The sequence below is a fragment of the Carcharhinus amblyrhynchos genome, chromosome 29, assembly GCF_965287045.1.
Source record: "Carcharhinus amblyrhynchos chromosome 29, sCarAmb.v2.hapA, whole genome shotgun sequence".
NCBI lineage: Eukaryota > Metazoa > Chordata > Chondrichthyes > Carcharhiniformes > Carcharhinidae > Carcharhinus > Carcharhinus amblyrhynchos.
Genome location: NC_137352.1, coordinates 5,975,443 through 5,994,435, shown reverse-complemented (window position 1 = coordinate 5,994,435; position 18,993 = coordinate 5,975,443). Strand labels below are relative to the sequence as shown.

The 18,993-nt window shown below is 45.7% G+C and overlaps 1 protein-coding gene across 4 annotated transcripts in view; it reads right to left on the bottom strand.

Moving 5' to 3' along the window:
* The window catches only part of LOC145359921 (transmembrane protease serine 4-like), a 60,322-nt gene that overhangs the window by 16,196 nt on the left and 25,133 nt on the right, over positions 1–18,993 (bottom strand). For all 4 annotated transcript variants that reach the window (XM_080214788.1, XM_080214790.1, XM_080214789.1 and 1 more), the window contains 5 exons: positions 9,919–9,994; positions 7,925–8,029; positions 4,965–5,117; positions 4,753–4,882; positions 2,380–2,481 (listed from right to left, as the gene is read on the bottom strand). In XM_080214788.1, coding sequence (XP_080070914.1) covers positions 2,380–2,481; positions 4,753–4,882; positions 4,965–5,117; positions 7,925–8,029; positions 9,919–9,994 — 566 coding nt within the window. The remainder of the gene's footprint in view (positions 1–2,379; positions 2,482–4,752; positions 4,883–4,964; positions 5,118–7,924; positions 8,030–9,918; positions 9,995–18,993) is intronic.

The following is an 18,993-nucleotide window of genomic DNA, read 5'->3' as shown; positions in this document are numbered from 1 at the left end:
TTAATACAACACGCAGTTAGGATTTGCAATGGACAAGGCAATGGGGGCTCATTCTATAGTAACTTTCAAAACGGAAATTGTAGGGAAACGGGGAAGGCCTGAGGAATGGGATGAGCTGGATTGTCCATCAAAAGGACTGGTAAAGACCCAGTGGGCCAAATAGTCTCCATTTGCCTTATACTCCTCTACAATTCTGGGAATGAAATCACCGCCCCCCCCCAGTCCCTTTCTAGATATCTCAATTGCTCTAAAAAAACTCCCTATATATTAATCTGGAACAATCCCAAAGCTCAAGTGTGATGTGACTCAATGATCAAAGGAGAGAGCGCATTCAAAAATAAATAGGCAACTTTGTTCAAGGGAAGTCACAGGATGTTTGAACAAAGAAAATTATAGCACAGGAACAGGCCCTTCGGCCCCTCAAGCCTGCACCGACTCTGCTGCCCAACTGAACTAAAACCCCCTACCTTTCCGGGGACCATATCCCTCTATTCCCATCTTATTCATATATTTGTCAGGACACCCTTTAAAAGTCACTATCATATCTGCTTCCACTATGTCCCTTGGCAGTGAGTTCCAGGCACCCACCACCCTCAGTGCAACAAACTTGCCTCGTATACCTCCTATAAACCTTGCCCCTCACACCTTAAATGTATGCCCACGAGTAATTGACTCTTCCACCCTGGGAAAAAGCTTCTGACTATCCACTCTGTCCATGCTTCTCATAATCTTGTAAACTTTTATCAGGTCTCCCCTCCACCTCCGTCGTTCCAGTGAGAACAAACCAAGTTTCTCCAACCTCTCCTCATAGCTAATGCCCTCCATACCAGGCAGCATCCTGGTAAATCTTTTCTGTACCCCCTCCAAAGCCTCCACATCCTTCTGGTAGTGTGGCACCCAGAATTGAAGACTATATTCCAAGTGCGGCCTAAGGTTCCATAAAGCTGCAACATGACTTGCCAATTTTCACATTCAATGCTCCAACTGATGAAGGCAAGGACGTCGTATGCCTCTTGACTACCTTCTCCACTTGCGTTGCTACTTTCAGTGACCTGTGTACCTGGACACCCAGATCCCTCTGCCTGTCAATACTTTAAGAGTTCTGCCATTTACTCTATATTTCCCATCTGTATTAGACCTTCCAAAATGTTGTGTGAAGTGTCAGAATAGTGCAGTAAGGTCTTCCCTCCTCGAGGCTGGCAGTTAGACTGGGATTCAGAACTCTGCAATGTCCAGGAATTATAGAGTAATGTCCTGAATACATTGCTACAAGCAAAATTAGCAGAGAGTCATCAGAAACAGTGGCACAGCGGTTAGCATTACTGCCTCACAGCACCAGGGACCCAAGTTTCACTGTCTGTGTGGCATTTGCATGTTCTCCCTGTGTCTGCGTGAGTTTCCTCTGGCCGCTCTGGTTTCCTCCTACAGTCCAAAGATGTGCAGGTTAGTTGGATTGGCCGTGCTAAATTCTCCCTTAGTGTACCCAAATAGGCGCCAGAGTGTGGCGACTAGGGGATTTTCACAGTGATTTTGTTGCAGTGTTAAATGTAAGCCTACTTGTGTCAATAATAAATAAACTTAAAGCATCTATTGCCCACCTCTAATTGCCTTTCAGAAGATGGGATTAACTCTTTAATGAAACCTCATATGCCTTGAAGTATCAAGATATATTCTCAGTGATTTACAACACAGTGATGAAGAGGCTGTGCTTCAGGTATACCAACCTTTGCAGGGTTAGGAGCGATGAGGAATGGGGCAGAGAATCCAAACTCCACACAATCAGCTGAGGCTATAATTGAACCCGGGTCCCTGGCACTGTGAGGCAGCAGTACTAAGGCGGCATGGTGGCACAGTGGTTAGCACTGCTGCCTCACAATGGCAGGAACCCGGGTTTGATTCCCAGCTTGAATGACTGTGTGGAGTCTGCACGTTCCCCCATAGATACGTTGGATTCCTCCGGGTGCTCCGGTTTCCTTCCACAGTTGGAAAGACGTGCTGGTTAGGTGTATTGGCCATGCTAAATTCTCCCTCCTTGTACCCAAACAGGCAGCGGAGTGTGGCGACTAGGGGATTTTCATAATGACTTCATTGCAGCGTTAATGTCACTTTTGTGACACTAATAGATACATTTTATAAAAAAAACGTAAGCCACACCTAAATCCAGAATGCTTCATCTCTGGAATACGTTGAGGTAAATTCCATTTGCAAATCAGAATCTACAATCAGGACCCTATCGACCTGCAACAGAAAAATGCCATCCACACACAAAGCCAGTGTCAATGTAGCCCTGCATTAAGACATGGGCGACTGATGAAGCAGTTTAGCATCACCTCTGCTACACATCAGTTCACTGAGTTTGAGTAATCAGATCCCACTCACCCTTCTGTTAACGCATCCTGAATGGAAGTTGGATTGGTGACTTTTTTGATCAACTTGTGCTCGGGCCATAGGCTCTCTTCCGCTGGACTTCCTGTAGGGTTCCTGCGGAGTAAGAACACTTGTTAAATAAACCATTCCAGGCATGGGCTCTGTGTCATCGTCACTCTTTGCCAAAACTACCTGTCAAGTTTGTTCCATCCAGGATCCAACTTGACGGGATTTAACAATGACTGATGCTTCGATACCAAAACTACAAACTCAGAAAAAGCGCAACATTCTGCTCAAGTCTGGTCTTCACAGATCAATGTTGCCACTTGAGGGGGAGGCAGTGAGGGGTACGGGAAGATTTGGGGGTCCAATTTCCATCTTCCTGCTATCCAGTTTCTGCAGCCTCCTCTCTTAACTCAATTTTCAAATGCACCAACGTCAGTCATACTTCGCCGACCTTGTTCCAAAGCCTCAGAGTCAACAATGCCCTGTATCTTACCCAATCCTATCAAGAGGAGTCAAACCAGTGAAAACTCCATCATCCCTTGTCATTTGTGCACGGTATCTAGAGTTTGCAAAACCCAAGATCCTTCATGTTCCTTTTATTATTGCCATACTGTGTCAAAAATTTGGAATCATAGAATCCTACAGTGCAGAAGGAGGCCATTCAGCCCATCAAGTCAGCACTGGCCATAATTGCACTAACAACAAGCCCACCCAGGCCTTGCGCCATAACTCCAATATTCACTCCACTAATGTCCCTGACACTAAGGCACAATTTAGCATGGCCAATTCACCTAATCTGTACACCTCTGGACTGTGGGAGGTAACTGGAGCACCCAAAAGAAACCCACGCAGACATGGGGAGAACATGCAAACTCCACACAGACAGTGACCCAAGGCTCGGATTGGACCTGGGTCCCTTGCACTGTGAGGCAGTAGTGCTCTAGCGAGTGTCGTACAATCCCGCCAGTAGAGAATACCTCTCCCCGAGCTTCGCCCACTCCCGGAGCTGAGGCGGGTGTGCCAGTAAAATTCAAGGCAAAATGTCCATAATATTTGAGATGCACCATGGCAAAGCACTGGAGAAATGAAAAGCTTTCTCCAGCCATCTCCAAATAACCAGATTGATTGACTCCAACTTGTGATCCAATCAGCAAAATGTAGGGGAATGGAGTTGGGAATTGGGGTGGGGAGGCAGGGCATGCAGCGATACAGATCCATTCATAACCTCAGAACGTCCATTTGCTCCAGAGACAATTCAATATTTTAGGGGAGATGGTGGCTCAGTGGTATCATCTCTGGACTAGTAATCCAGAGACCCAGGGTAATGTTCTGGGGACCTGGGTTTGAATCCAGCCACAGTAGATAGCGAAATTTGAATTCAAAAGATAAATCTGAAACTAAGAATCTACTGATAACCATGAAAGCATCGTTGATTGTCGGAAAAATCTATCTGGTTTACTAATGTCTTTTAGGGAAGGAAATCTGCTGTCCTTACCTGGTCTGGCCTACATGTGACTCCAGAGCCACAGCAATGTGGTTGACTCTCAAGTGCCTTCAGGGATGGGCAGCAAATGCTGGTCCAGCCAGTGACACAGTAAGAAGTCTGACAACACCAGGTTCAAGTCCAACCAATTTATTTGATAGTTGGACTATCCAACTATTTGGTTGGATTTAAACCTGGTATTGTCAACTTCTTACTGTGTTTACCCCAGTCCAACGCCAGCATCTCCACATCAGCCAGTGACCGCCACATCCCATGAATAAATTTTTAAAAATCTCAGTCAAACTCATGTTTGTACATGCAAGACCCCAGAAATATCGATGAGTTAAATTCCAAGTCCATCTGTTTAAGTGATGTCAGTTGAGTTGAAAATGTTTCAGCTGGGACATCAAGACTCCCTTCAAGACAAAAGGGATCTTTTATAATCCACGTCAGTGATCAGATGGGACCTCGGTCTCACGTCTTATGGGCTGCACAGTGGCACAGTTGTCGGTACTGCTGCCTCACAGCGCCATGGAACCAGGTTCAATTCCGGCCTCGTGTCACTGTCTGTTTGGAGTTTGCACGTTGTTCCCCGTGTCTGCGTGGGTTTCCTCTGGGTGCTCCGATATACTCCCACAGTCCAAAGATGTGAGGGTTAGGTGGATTGGCTATGGTAAGTTGCCCCATAATGTCAAAGATGTCCAGGTTAGATGGATTGGCCATAGATAATCGCACCATAATGTCAGGGGAACTAGCAGGGTAAATACATGGGGTTAGAGGGATAGGGCTTGAGCAGTTTGTGACCGGTGAGATTCAATGGGCCAAATGGCCTCCTCTGTACTGTAGGGATTCTATGATTTAAAAGGCATTAGGAGAGAAGCAGGCTACACTCTTACCTCGAATAACCCAGTTGTTTGCATGTTATCTCAGCAAGCTTGGGTCTCCAGTTGTCATAGCACACGCTCTTCCAAGTCTGAGTTTTCAAATCTTTTACTAATAGGATGGAGTTGAGTCCGTATATTCGCACTGAAAGGGAACACAGGAGGTTGTCACTGCCCCAACAGACAAATAGTAGCGTAAAACACACAGAAGAGGATTCTTTACTTACCTGGGAATTGGTCACGGAACGTGATGTTCATCACACAGTCCAGCTCATCTTCATCTCCCGAACAGTCTGAGATTCCGTTACACAGAGAATCGCGAGGAATGAACTTAAAAGATTTGGAACAGAAGTAATAATACGTGTCGATGGCGACCTTCACTGCAAAGGGAGAGAATGGTGCTGGTTAAATATCAGCTGGGTAGTGGACACACCAGTGGCCCCATGGGCAATTCTACTTGGGGTTGTGGACTCAAAGTAACAACCCACTTACTTAAGAAAGAACACAATTGCATTGAAGCAGTTCAAACAAAGTCCATAGAATCCCTACAATTCCTGAAAGAGGCCATTTGGCCCATCAAACCTGCACCAACTCATCATATTCCAATATCTCTGTAACCCTGCATATTTTACCACGGTTAATCCACTTAACCTGGACTTCTTTGGACACTAAGGGACAATTTAGCGTAGCTAATCCACCTACTTGCACATTTTGGAGTGTGGGAGGAAATCAGAGTACCCGGAGGAAACCCACGCAGACATGGGGAGAACATGCAGTCTCCACACAGACAGTGACACGAAGCTGGAATTGAACCTGGGTCCCTGATGCTGTGAGGCAGCAGTGCTAACCACTGTCTCACCGTGCTGCCCGAGTTCACTTGACTGATTCCTGGAATGAGGGGGTGGGCCTACGAGGAAACATTGGAAGGTAGACCAGTATCCATCAGAGGTTAGGAGATTGAAAGGTAATCATACCTAAACATAAAAACAAAGGCTAAGGGGGCTTGACTGGCTGAATGCTGGGAGAATGTTTTCCCTGGTGGAGGATACTAGAATGGGGGCACTGGGGGGCAGTAAAAGGGGTCTCCTATTTATGACAGAGAAGGGGAGAATTTTTCCTCAGTTGTTGCATGTCTATGGAATTCTCTTCCTCAGACAGGCAGGGTCACAGAATATAGTTATGACCGAGTTAGATAGATTAGGGAGCCTAAGAGTATGGGGGATAGGAAAGAAAGTGAAGTCAAGGCCACTTCAGGTCAGCTACGATCTTACTGCAGGCTTGATGGGCTGAATGGCCTATTCCCTGGTCCTAATTCCTATGTTCATTTGTTAAGTAATGGGTCACCATCTCACATAATAATCTCCTCTTACATTCTGGGACACTTTGTACAAGAGGCCCAAACTTTGCCCCAAAAGCTAGTGGCGTTTGCTACCAAATAAATCTGTTGGACTTTGACCTGGTGTTGTGAAACTTCTTACCAAGAGGCAAGAACCATAGAATCCCTACAGTGTAAAAGCAGGCCATACAGCTCATCAGGCCTGCACTAGCCACAATCCCACCTAGGCCTTATCCTCTTAACTCCATATATTTACCCTAGCTAGTCCCCCTGACATTATGGGGCAAATTACCGTGCCAATCAACCTTACCCGCACACCTTTGGACTGCAAGAGGAAACTGGAGCACCTGGAGGAAACCCACACAGACACAAGGAGAACTTGCAGACTCCACACAGACAGTGATACGGAATTGAACCCCGGATCCCTGGCACTGTGAGGCAGCAGCGCTAATCACTGTGCCACCATGTGGAGCAACACCAGAAATCGATTCAGAACAACGGGAAAGGTTAACCAGGATTCCTTCCCCCGGTTACTGTCTGTTGATTACTGCCAAAAATTGTGTACCAGTGGATAGCAGGGACAGTACAAGACAGGGAAAACCTTTCACCAGGATTTGGGAGCAGTTTCTTACTGGTGTTATGTTCTGACTTGTTCTGTAGATTTTGATCATTTCAGACAAACAGCAGCAGTAAACAAGATGGCATTTCCCCAAATCCTAAACACGCCATCACTTCACATTAGCATTACTGACAGCCTCCCATACAAGGAGATGCTGACTACTCTTGCCTCAGTTCAAAAAGTAGACGATCCCACCATCCGTACCAATCTCCAGACTCAAATCAGTTTCCTTCGATTGTAGAAAATTAAGCGGTTATAGAAGGAATTGATACATCAATGGAGTCAAGGTGTAGATCAACGGGATACAACTCTCATGGACGGAATGGTGACACAGTGGCTAGCATTGCTGCCTCACAGCACCAGGGATCCAGGTTCAATTCTAGCCTCATTCACTGCTTGTGAGGAGTCTGCACTTTCTCCTAGTATCCACGTGGGCTTCCTCTGAGTGCTCCGGCTTCCTCCCAAAATCTGGTCAGCCCAAAAGACCCAACCCCCACCCTCCCACACAATCTGGTTAGGTGCATTGGCTATGCTAAATTGACCCTAGAGTCAGGGGGATTAGCGGGATAAATATGTGAGGTTACGGGAATAGGGTCTAGGAGGGATTGTGGTCAATACAGACTTGATGGGGTGAATGGCCTCCCTCTGTACTGAAGGGGATTTTATAATGATTCAACTAATTGACAGAACAGGTTCAATGGATGAATGGCCTCTTTCTGTTCCTACATTCCAGTAACAGGAACTATTCCCTTTGGGCTTGGGACCCCTGGTGTGAGAGGGGGGTGAGAAAATATAGATATATTTTTTAAAAATTGGCACCAATCATGATCATTACCCTGAAATAAAAACAGAAAATGCAGAATAGACAGAACGGTAGAAGGGTCATACAGACTCAAAAACATTAACTGTGTTTCTGGCAGACCCACTGACTGAGTATATCCAACATTTTATGTTTTTATTTCAGATTTCCAGTATTTTGCTTTTATCTGATCGGGACCCCATTGGGGAGTGTGCCTCTGTGTCAGTGAGTGAATGTGAGGAGGGGGGAGGAATTAGATCAGGAAGCTGTGCTCCCACAAAGGTGATTATCTGCTGGACACTTGCTGACTCACACTTACGGGAGAGGTGCTGGAACACAGCCCAGCATTTCAAACAGCGGGTTGGAGGAAAATGAAGAGCGTAGCAAGGGGGAATATTTTATATCAACTTCTTGAATGAGAAGAGCAACTTACCAAAATAAATGACGATTGCAAGAATTGCTAGAGCTACGAGGACCGTCAATACGGTTATAATGATCTTTTTCTTTGACGTCTTGCTTCTTGAACTGGTAGCCATTTCTGGAGATTAGAAAAGGTTGTTTATTTAGGTGTCCAAGTCACAAATGCCCTGAAATTCTTCTGAATAGGAGAACGAGTGTCTCGTAGGGAAGGAAGATCAGATGAAAGAAGAGGGAAAAAAACCCTTGTATTTATATAGCGCCTGATACAACCTCAGAATATCCCAAAGTGCTCAGCAGCCAATGAAGTGCCTTCGAAGTGTAGTCATTGTTGAAATGAAGGATCATAACAACAAATTTGTGAACAGAAACCTCCCACGTACAATAATAATAACAACCAGTCCATCCACTTTAGTGATGCCACTTGAATAATTAAAAACTAAGCAAGATATCAGGGAGATTCTGCTCTTTGCATCACGCAATCCTTTACATCTACCCATAATGATGGAGGGAGCCTTGGTCGCTCATCTCATCTGAAAGACCGCACCCCCTCAGGGCCGCACCAGGAATGTCAGCCGAGATCTTGTTAAGTTTCTGCAGTGAGACTTGAGCCCACAACAATATGATTTAGAGGCACGAGTTCCAGGAGTGACAGCTCAGATTATACACCCTGGTTTGCTCAAGTGATGTTTAAGTGACTCACTCCAGCAAGCGCTTGGGACAACCTTATTTCAGGAGTAGGTAAAACTCTCATTGGGATATCAGAGTTAGGACAGAATGGAAACCTTAACAAGAGGAATAGCATGCAGCAATATCACAAGCTTCTGGGATAATGGGAGCAGGCCTCTAATTACAGAGATTGACATGCCCTGTCACTGTTTTAATCTCCACCCACAGACTTTTCCAAACGTTCTCCCCTTCATAAACTGACGGTGACATCCGGTCTCAAATACCTTCCCACTCTGCAGTTCCTTTTTACTGTCAATGTCTGTTTTGCTCCAGTTACAATACACCTTACAAATCATTCCCAGCAGCAACGCAAACTGACAACGCCCTAAAAAGACAAACACACAACATTTGTTTCTAGAGGGAAGAAATTTATGTAGAACCTTGGCCAGACCAGGCTGAGATTAACTGTATATTTACCCAGAGACTGGCACTCGTGGCTACATGGAGTAATTGAGGCAAATAGCATAACTGGATAAACACAAAGGAAGAAAGAAGTAGGTAGAAACATGCATAGAAAATAAGTGAGCCTGCTCTGCCATTCATTTTGATCATGGCTGATCATCAAATTCAAGATTCTGATTTCCCCTTCCTCTGATACCCTTGATCCCTTTAGCTCCAAGCACTATATCTAATTCCTTCCTTAAAATCACACAATGTTTTGGCCTCAACTACTTTCTGTGGTAATGAAGTCACCATTCACCACACTCTGGGTGAAGAAATTTCTCCTCATCTCAGTCCTAAAAGATTTAACTCTTTATCCTCAAACTATGACCCCCTAGTTCTGGACTACCACCCCCCCTCCCCCAAACGGGAACATTCTTTCTGAATCTACCCCTTCTAACCCTGTTAAAATTTTTAGAAGGGTAGAAAGATATGTTGAGGTGAAGTAGGGATGGGAGGAGACGCGACTGCAGCAGAAGCATCGACACGGATCCAGTGGATTTAGGAGCCTCTTTCTGTGTGGCAAGTCCTACTTGACCACCTATGCCCTCTCCCTTTTCCCTCTGCCCTTCACAATCCCAGCAGCAATGGGTCCATCAGGCTCACAGATTATCTAATCACTCATTCCATCGCTTTCTACTGAAATCCCACTCCGAAACAGGAACCTATCCAGGTTCATTCTGCAAAAACCTCAACTTCCTCACCAAATCCAACAGTGTGAAACAATCTCTCCCAGTGAGGTTAACGCAAGGTGGGCTTTAGGGCCCAAACAAACCTTCCCATAAGCGCATGGGTGTGACAAGAATGTTTGACTATACGTTAAAGAGTGAGTTTTTAAACCTGGATCCGCTGGACTTGAAGATCTGAAGCCAACAAACTCATCTGTCTCCTCTCTGGAAGTCACGTTTTCTCGTGCCTGAAAAATGGTATGCAAGAGGATACAGTCAAATACTTTCCAGTGTCAACTGGGAGACACAAAACAACCTGACTCAGGAACTGCCTGGAATGGGCCAAGTGCGTCAATGCCAACATCAGGAACAACTCAAAATAGGAAGATTAAAGCAAAACTGCGGGTGTTGGAGATCGGAAATAAAGACAGAAAATGCTGGAGAAACTCAGCAGGTCAGGCAGCATCTGTGGAGAGAAGCAGAGTTAACATTTCCAGTCCGCTGTGACTCTTCTGAGAGAAAAGAGTGCCGGTCAGGTGAGATGAAGCAAACTAGGGGGAGGTTTGTGTAGAGGATAGAGACTGGCTTGGACCAACTGCTTCAGGACAAATATCCAACGTGATTCATCAGTCTCAATAGGCCAACCCTGTTTGTGGATGCAACTTTCCACTCACCCAATGAAGGCGCACTGCTTTGAAAGCTCGCACTACCAAATAAACCTGTTGGACTTTAACCTGGTGTTGTGAGACTGCTTACTAGATTGACACATTCACTGACCCCATGAGTTCCTTTGGTACCAGAAGTCTGATGATTGCTACAAATTGTTAAGCTTCTGTCTGCCAGAAACGATGGCTATAAACATATCTTCCATGAGCTTTGTCATCTCATTTAAAAATCCTTAAAATCACATTCACATCACGAGGAGCAGGTGCAAGGGTTCTGGAGATCCACTAAGATCCCAAGGACATGGGTGGGATTTCACGGCCTCGCTTGACCCAAGACCGGAAAATCCCACCCGAGATCAACGGACCTTCCCATTGTCCACCCCTCGCCCATTCCGATTCCCGTGGTGGACGGGGCAGAGGATTTCCGGCGCATACGCTCAAATTCCACAATCAGAAAAATTAATAAATTTTGGTCATTTGTGGACTAACAGAAAAGGCATAGGGCAGCACAGTGGGCACAGTGGTTAGCACAGCTGCCTCACAGTGCCAGGGACCTGGGTTCAATTCCAGCCACGGGTGACTGTGTGGAGTTTGAGCATTCTCCCCATGTGTGTGTGGGTTTCCTTTGGGTGCTCTGGTTTCCTCCTACAGTCCACAGGTTAAGTATATTGGCCATGTTAAATTGCCCCTTAGTGTCTCAAGATGTGTGGGTTATGGGGATTAGCTGGATAAACGGTTGATTAAAAGTTCAACTAGGGGGTAGGAAAACTCACCAAACCTTCCAATGGTCTGGCCCACTGTCGTAAAAACCAGTCTGGTTCACCAATGCCCTTTAGGGAAGGAAATCTGCCGTTCTTATCCGGTCTGGCCTACACGTGACTCCTGACCCAATACAAGTGGTTGACTCTTAACTGCCTATTGCACTAAAATGAACAAAGTGGCTTGCTAGGCCAAGGGCAATTAGGGATGGGGAACTATGCAGGCCTTACCAGCGATACCTATATCCCAAGAATGAATTGGAAAAGAAAACCCCTGGAAGAGGGGTCCTGGCAAATCCTCTGAGAATGTTCTAACAGAGCATGTCTCTGTAAATGGTCAATGAAGGTTCACTAGTTTGCAGCTAGTGTGATTTCCAGTTCCCTCTGATCAAAAGACACCCAGGTCACAATATTAACATACTGCCCTCAGGGTAAGCCAGTTTATGAGGAGCTGTGAAACACATTTTTAAGTGCAACCCCGGAGGTCACTGCAAACTGATTCCACCCTTGCCCCAGTCCAGTGGCCCCATGAAACCCAGGTTCCCTTTCCCCACCAGAGGTTGAGAAAGATCCCACGGCACTATTCCACCCTGAGCTGACAGCTTTGCTTGTTATTTCATGTACGACAAAGACACACCAAGAATAATTGACTGGATATGGCCACGTGCCAAGCAGCTGTCTGGCTTGTTCTCTTTTACCTCTCTGTGTCCCTGTCTCCAAGAGACAAGGTCAGGAATAGGACATTAGGAGTGAGAGTTTCCCATTATTCCGCAGACATCTTTATTGCCCATTAACCTGTCCCCACCCCACCGCCCCTCCATTTAGTTATTTTCTTGTCATAATCCTTTCCCTTCCAATGCCGCAAACAATCGCACCAATCAGATTCAGTTATTCAAATTATTGCTCAATTCAGAAAGTGCTCTTTGTTCCATCAAAGTTTCAAATTTCCAGCATCTGCCGTGTTTTGCTTGCTTCAAATTTCCTTCCTCCACTCCTACCCCTTCCTCACTTCCTGTACACTGATGTATCAGCGCTGCTTCCTGTTTTTGCCCCAAACTGAAAATTTCATCAACTTTATTTCCAATTTCCACACCGATCTCACCTTCACACACTCTGACTCTTCCCTTCATTCATCATCTTGCTCTCTATTTCAATAAGAGAGGTTAATTACAAACATTCACTGTACGCTCTCTGACTCTACCTTCTCATGCCTGCTCCCTGGAACACACTGATCCCTCCTCCCGGTTTCTCTGTCAAATCTGTTCCGATGAAGCAACCCTCCATACATCTTCCTTTTTCCTCAACCAGCGGTTCCCACCTCACCAGGGAGGAGGTGGTCCATGATCACGCCTGTTCCATTCTCACTTCTTTTCTCCCAGAACTATGAGAGGGTTCTCCTCTGTTCCCTCATCTTCCACTCCACCAGCCCCCACATCGCCACCTTCCCCACCCCCCCATCACATCCCTAGCTGGAGGCCGCCAACTGTTCCTTCTCATTTTCAACATCACATTGTAACATCTGCAATGCCTCAACACCTATTCCTCACATCCAAGGACTGTTCCACATAATTTTTTAGTTTGTATTTACTTACTAATGGATGTCAATTTTTCTTTAGAATTTGTGTGAATTGAGATGCATGTTTTACCATTTTAGTAGTTAATAAACTTGCTCTACCTTAACTAAGAAAGCCTGGTTAAATTGGCTCCTTTTAAAGCACGACTACTGGGGCTGGAAAATGTTTCCAAGGGAAAGGGAATCTTGCTCAATTAAAGCCAGCACAGGGTGGGTTGAATAAATTACAGAGCCAGTCGCCCCTTCATCTCTGGGTTTGGAATAACTGGGGGATCCCAACCAGACAGTGACAAATTGAGGCATCTGGATCAACAACTTTTGGGGAACCTTACCTGGGGCAGGTTGTAACCAAACCCAGGTGGTGTGACACCTGCCCTTTTGCCTCCTCTCTCCTCAGTGTCCAAAGTCCCAAACACCACCCATGTGAAAGAGATTTGTGCATTTCTTTCAATTTACTTTACAGCATTGATAGCTCACAATCTGGTCTCCTCTAGAGCAGGGAGATCAATTACAGACTGGGTGCGCACTTTGTGGAACCTCCACTCAGTCCGCGTTACCCTAAGTTTCTGGTCAGCTGTCTGTCTCCATATTGATCTCATTGCTGATGTCTCAGTCCTTGGTCTGCTACAGTCTTCAAATCTTTCCTTTCAAATAGGTATCTCCAGACTCAACAAATCGTAATCTCTGCCCCTATTTTCTTTGGAGATTTGGATTTTACTCTCGTTTTTACTTTCGGAAAGTAGCTGTTCATCATTTTGCCGTGTACACATCCTCTCTAGCCTCATCTTTCATTTCTTTCCTGTCCCATTCCCACTCCTTCATCATTTAGCCTCTCCCATCTTACACTACCATGAGAACTTTCCCATTGATCTTTATCCACTCCTCCCATTCCCACTTATACTTACTTAAAAGTCATAACTTTTCCCAATTCTGATGAAAGGCCATTCATCTGGGATATTAATTTTGTTTTTCTCTCTGGAGGTGCCATATTTTATCTCAAAATTACCATGCATTTCACCTGGGATTCTAAGTTTCTGCTCATTGCAATCCTGCTAAATTCTCCCACCTTCAAAATCATGCAATCCCTATACAGCAAAAGGAGGCCATTCTACCCTTCGAGTCTACACTCTTCAAAATTGAATCCTACCCAGGTCTTTTCCTGTAACCCTACGTACTTACCCCACTAATTCCCCTAACCTACACTTGTTGGGACAATTTAGCATGGCTAATCCACCTAACCTGCACATCTTTGGACTGTGGGAGGAAACTGGAGCACCTGAAGGAAACCCACACAGACACAGGGAGAACGTGCAGGCTCCACACAGACAGTGACCCGAGGCCAGAATTGAACCCGCGTCCTTGGCGCTGTGAGGCAGCAGGTTAACCACCATGGGAGAGATTTTATTCCACTGTAAATCTCAAATTCTACTCTGAAACTCACATCTTGATATTGTTCCCTCTGCTCACAGTTCTCGTCTTACCTGAGTGAGCAACAGTTCAAAGACAGTGATATCAAATCAATGGAAGCTGAGACTTTGGAGTTTCCCTGAGGAGCAGATAGTGGAGTAAGTCGGAGAATGGAGTGAATGAACCAAGGTTCCTACACTTCAAATCAGCAGCGCTTTTGGGTATAAATATATCAAAGACTGAATACTAAGAATTAGGGGCAGGGAGTAGGCCATTTGGCCCCATGAGCATGCTCCTCCTTTGATCATGGCTGGTCTAATTGTGGCCTCAACTCCAATTTTCAGCCTGCCCCCTCCCTCCCATAACCCTCGAGTCACTTGTCAATTAAAAATCTATGTAACCCCGCCCCCCCCACCCCTTGAATATATTCAATGACCATCACTATCCTCTGGTATTGACCCTCAAATAAATAACTCGGAGATCCCTAAATTTTGAAACCTTGTTCTCTAATTCTAGATCCCCCTCTTCCCCAGGGGAAACATCCTCCCAGCATTCACGCTGTAAAGTCCCCCTCAGATCACCCCTCATTTATCTAAACTCCAGTGGGTGTCAGCCCAGCCCGTTCAACATTTCCTCACAAGGTGACACCTTAAATCCCAGGGATCTGTCCAGCAAATCTTCTCTGAACAGTTTCTAATGAAATCATATCCTTTCTCAAGGAGAGAGGTGGGAACTGTAGTCCAGTTGCTGATACAACTTCCCTACTTTTATTCCGGACTCCCTTTTGCAATCAACGCTAATGCTCCAGTGAATAACTGATTTGGATATAATACAGGTTGGGGGGTGGGGTGGGGATGGTGGCTGCTGTACCCAGCACAGAGGGGAAGACAGACCAATAACAATTCCTTTACATGACACAGACCACTTAACTTTACAAAGAAAAAGCAAAGCACTTCATTGGCTGTGAAGCAGTTCGGGGAGTGCCTCCAAGAGGCAAGAGGTAACAGAAGTAGATAGAAGCAATGGGATAGTGTGAGGTTACAGATGGTTAAGGGTTAAGCCTGGGATACACAAATGATTGAAATTGCACAGACCTGGCCTCACAGCGTTACTATTCCACATTCTTACAATCGCTTCTCTCCCCCTGGGTTCCAGCTCTGAATCCTACTTGCGCGTCCAGGAAACCTTTGGGAAGCTTTTCTGAAGAGAGTGGCAAAACCCGTTCTACCGATACTCTCCACTGGCTCTGGAGTCACCCGATATCTCCAAGCCCCCCAAACTCCCCATGCACCAATTTTGTCTTGGTGCTATTGTAACAGATTGATTACACAGTCTCCTTATTCACTCCCAGTAACGTAACCTTTGAAGTCAACACTTCCCCACGCCTTCCATTTCCCCCTACAACCTGCAACCTTTAACCAAACAAAAGTGTTGTAACCGAATCTTCACTTCCTCGTTTAAGAGGGAGTCTATTTTTGAAATGGTTATGAATTGACGCCTTGGGAGATTTTCCCTAGTCTGCATATCGACTTTTCCAATATTATGCACTTGGATAACTGTTTACACTGCCTCACACTTTCTCGTCAGTTTAAAACAAAAGAGTTGGCTCCATAGATCAATCATAACAGATCTCACCTTCGACCAATCAAACTCCAGCTGTTGTAAACCTACAGGAGCATACGGTGTAAGCAGGACGACAGGGTCATAAATTCATCCTTTCACCAAAGGCTTGAACAGGCCAATAGAGAAAGGACCTTCCTCCCCTTTTCACAGGCAAGCGCTAACACAAATGAAGAGAACAAGGAACTGAACCTGCACTGATAATGAGCTAAATTCCACTGGTGAAGGGGACTGGTTATATCTCTACAGTCATCATCTCAGAACTTTGCTCAATGCACTCTGTACTTAATCTAACCCACTACAATTAACCACATTATTTACCAATCTCCCATCAGCATGAATATCAATGATTGATAGAAACTGCAACTCAAAATACAGCCTGCACCAATTGGAAGAAAAAGGATTGAAGAGTTAGTGTTTCTCCTTCGATTTTACTTGTTATTATCTTTTTTAATTCTTTCCTCAGAGCTATAAGTCTCCCGGATGCCTTGGTGGTTATTTTCCAGACGTCGCTGGATTCTGGGGAAGTGCCGGAAGATTGGAAAACGGCTAATGTTACGCCGTTGTTTAAGAAGGGTGCCAGGCAAAAGGCGGGGAATTATAGGCCGGTTAGTTTAACGTCTGTGGTAGGTAAAATGTTAGAATCTGTCATTAAGCAGGAAATTGCGAGGCATCTTGAAGGGAATTGCTTGATAGGGCGGACGCAACACGGTTTCATTAAAGGGAAGTCGTGTCTGACAAATTTACTGGAGTTCTATGAGGATGTGTCTAGGGCAGTGGATAGAGGAGAGCTGGTGGATGTGGTCTTTCTGGATTTTCAGAAGGCCTTTGACAAGGTACCTCACAAGAGGTTATTGCAGAAGGTCAGGGGACATGGAGTTGGGGGTAGGGTGTTAGCGTGGATAGAGGATTGGTTGTCAAATAGGAGGCAGAGAGTGGGGGTCAATGGGTGCTATTCGGATTGGCGGATGGTGACTAGTGGAGTGCCCCAGGGGTCAGTGCTGGGGCCTCAGCTATTTACCATTTATATAGATGATCTGGAGGAGGGAACCGAGTGCAGGGTGTCGAAATTTGCTGATGACACCAAGATTGGGGGAACGGCAAATTGTGCGGAGGGTGTGGAGAGTCTGCAGAAGGATCTAGATAGGCTGGGCAAATGGGCCAGGAAATGGCAAATGGAATTTAATGTTGGCAAGTGCGAGGTGGTCCACTTTGGTAGGAAGAATGGTAGGAAGGACTATTACTTACGTGGCGAAAAACTGCAGCAGGCGACGGTGCAGAGGGACCTCGGGGTCCTTGTGCATGAGTCGCAAAAACCCAGCTTGCAGGTGCAGCAGGTGGTCAGGAAGGCGAATGGGATGCTGGCCTTCATAGCGAGGGGGATTGAATATAAAAGTAGGGAGGTCTTGCTGCAGCTGTATAGGGCATTGGTGAGGCCGCAGCTGGAGTACTGTGTGCAGTTTTGGGCGCCGCACCTGCGCAAGGATATTTTGGCCCTGGAGGGAGTGCAGAGGAGGTTTACTAGGCTGATACCGGAGTTGAGGGGATTGAGCTATGAGGAGAGGCTGAATAAACTAGGCTTGTACTCGTTAGAGTTTAGAAGAATGAGGGGAGATCTCATTGAGACGTATAAGATGATGAATGGGATGGATAGGATAGAGGTGGAGAGACTCTTCCCGCTCAAAAAAGACAGTAGGACTAGGGGGCACAGCCTCAAGATAAAGGGGAGGCGGTTTAGAACGGAGTTGAGGAGGAACTTCTTCACTCAAAGGGTGGTGAATCTCTGGAATTCTCTGCCCGTTGAAGTGGTGGAGGCTGCCTCGCTAAATATTTTTAAGAAGCGGGTTGATGGGTTTTTGATAAGAGAAGGGATTGAGGGTTATGGGGAGAGGGCGGGAAAGTGGAACTGAGCCACGACAGATCAGCCATGATCTTATTGAATGGCGGGGCAGGCTCGAAGGGCTAGATGGCCTACTCCTGCTCCTATTTCTTATGTTCTTATGTTCTTAAAATGCGCAGAGGCAATCGATTTCCTTGCTTACTCCAAAAATAATTCAAATGGAACCTAATTCAGGGTCCCAGAAGAGGGCAGCACGGTGGCACAGTGGTTAGCACTGCTGCCTCACAGTACTAGGGACCCAGGTTCGATTCTCGGCTTGGGACACTGTCTATGTGGAGTCTGCATGCTTTCCCCGTGTCTGCGTGGGTTTCCTCCCACAATCTGAAAGGTGTGCTGGTTAGGTGCGTCGGCATGCTCCATTCCCCCTCAGGTGTACCTGAACAGGTACTGGAGTGTGGCAACTAGGGGATTTTCACAGTAACTGCATTGTAGTGTTAATGTAAGCCTACTTGTAACTCTAATAAATAAGCTTAAATTTTAACTTTTAGAGGGCATACTAGATCCAGGGTGACAAGAACACTTGGTTTTGTCTTAGCCAAAACTCCACTAATTGTATCAGCAGGAACACAGCATGGGAAGCCATTTGACCCATCATACACATTCCAATTCTTTGAAAGAACTATCCCATTGGTCCCATTACCCAGTCTCGGAAATGCCTCCCTCCTTCAGTAAATATCCAATTCCCCTGTGGAATGATCAAACACGCTCCTGGCTAAGTACATTCCGGATTTATAAACAATACCCAGCGTAACAAACACCTTGTTCATTTGTTACTCAAATTAAATCCATGTCTTCTGGTTACTGACCTCTGCACCGTTAAGTTTAAAAGTGGGGGAAAGCCACCCAAAGCCCATCAACATTTCCTTTTTTCACCAACTCATGATCTGAGTCACAGGAACCACATCCCACTAACCAAATAGAACCTGCGCCTCTCTCAAACTTGAAATAGTTTTTTCAAGTCCAGAACATCTCTTCAGATTACACTCACTTTCTTTGCCGCACTGGCAAGCTTGAAAAGGCTTGTCAGATCAAAATATTTATTTTTGAGTAAGCTGAACACCATTGAGATAATAGATCCGTCTGGTTTTGTTTTCAGTCATATTCAGTTAAGTTCCTCACACTCAAGTAAAGTTTATTTATTAGTCACAAGTAAGGCTAACGTTAACACTGCAATGAAGATACTGTGAAACTCCCCAAGTCTCCACACTACAGCTCCTGTTCGGGTCAATCCACCTGACCAGCGCTGAGAGAGAAACTGGAGCACCCAGAGGAAACCCACGCAGACATGGGGAGAATGTGCAAACTCCACACAGACAGTGACCCA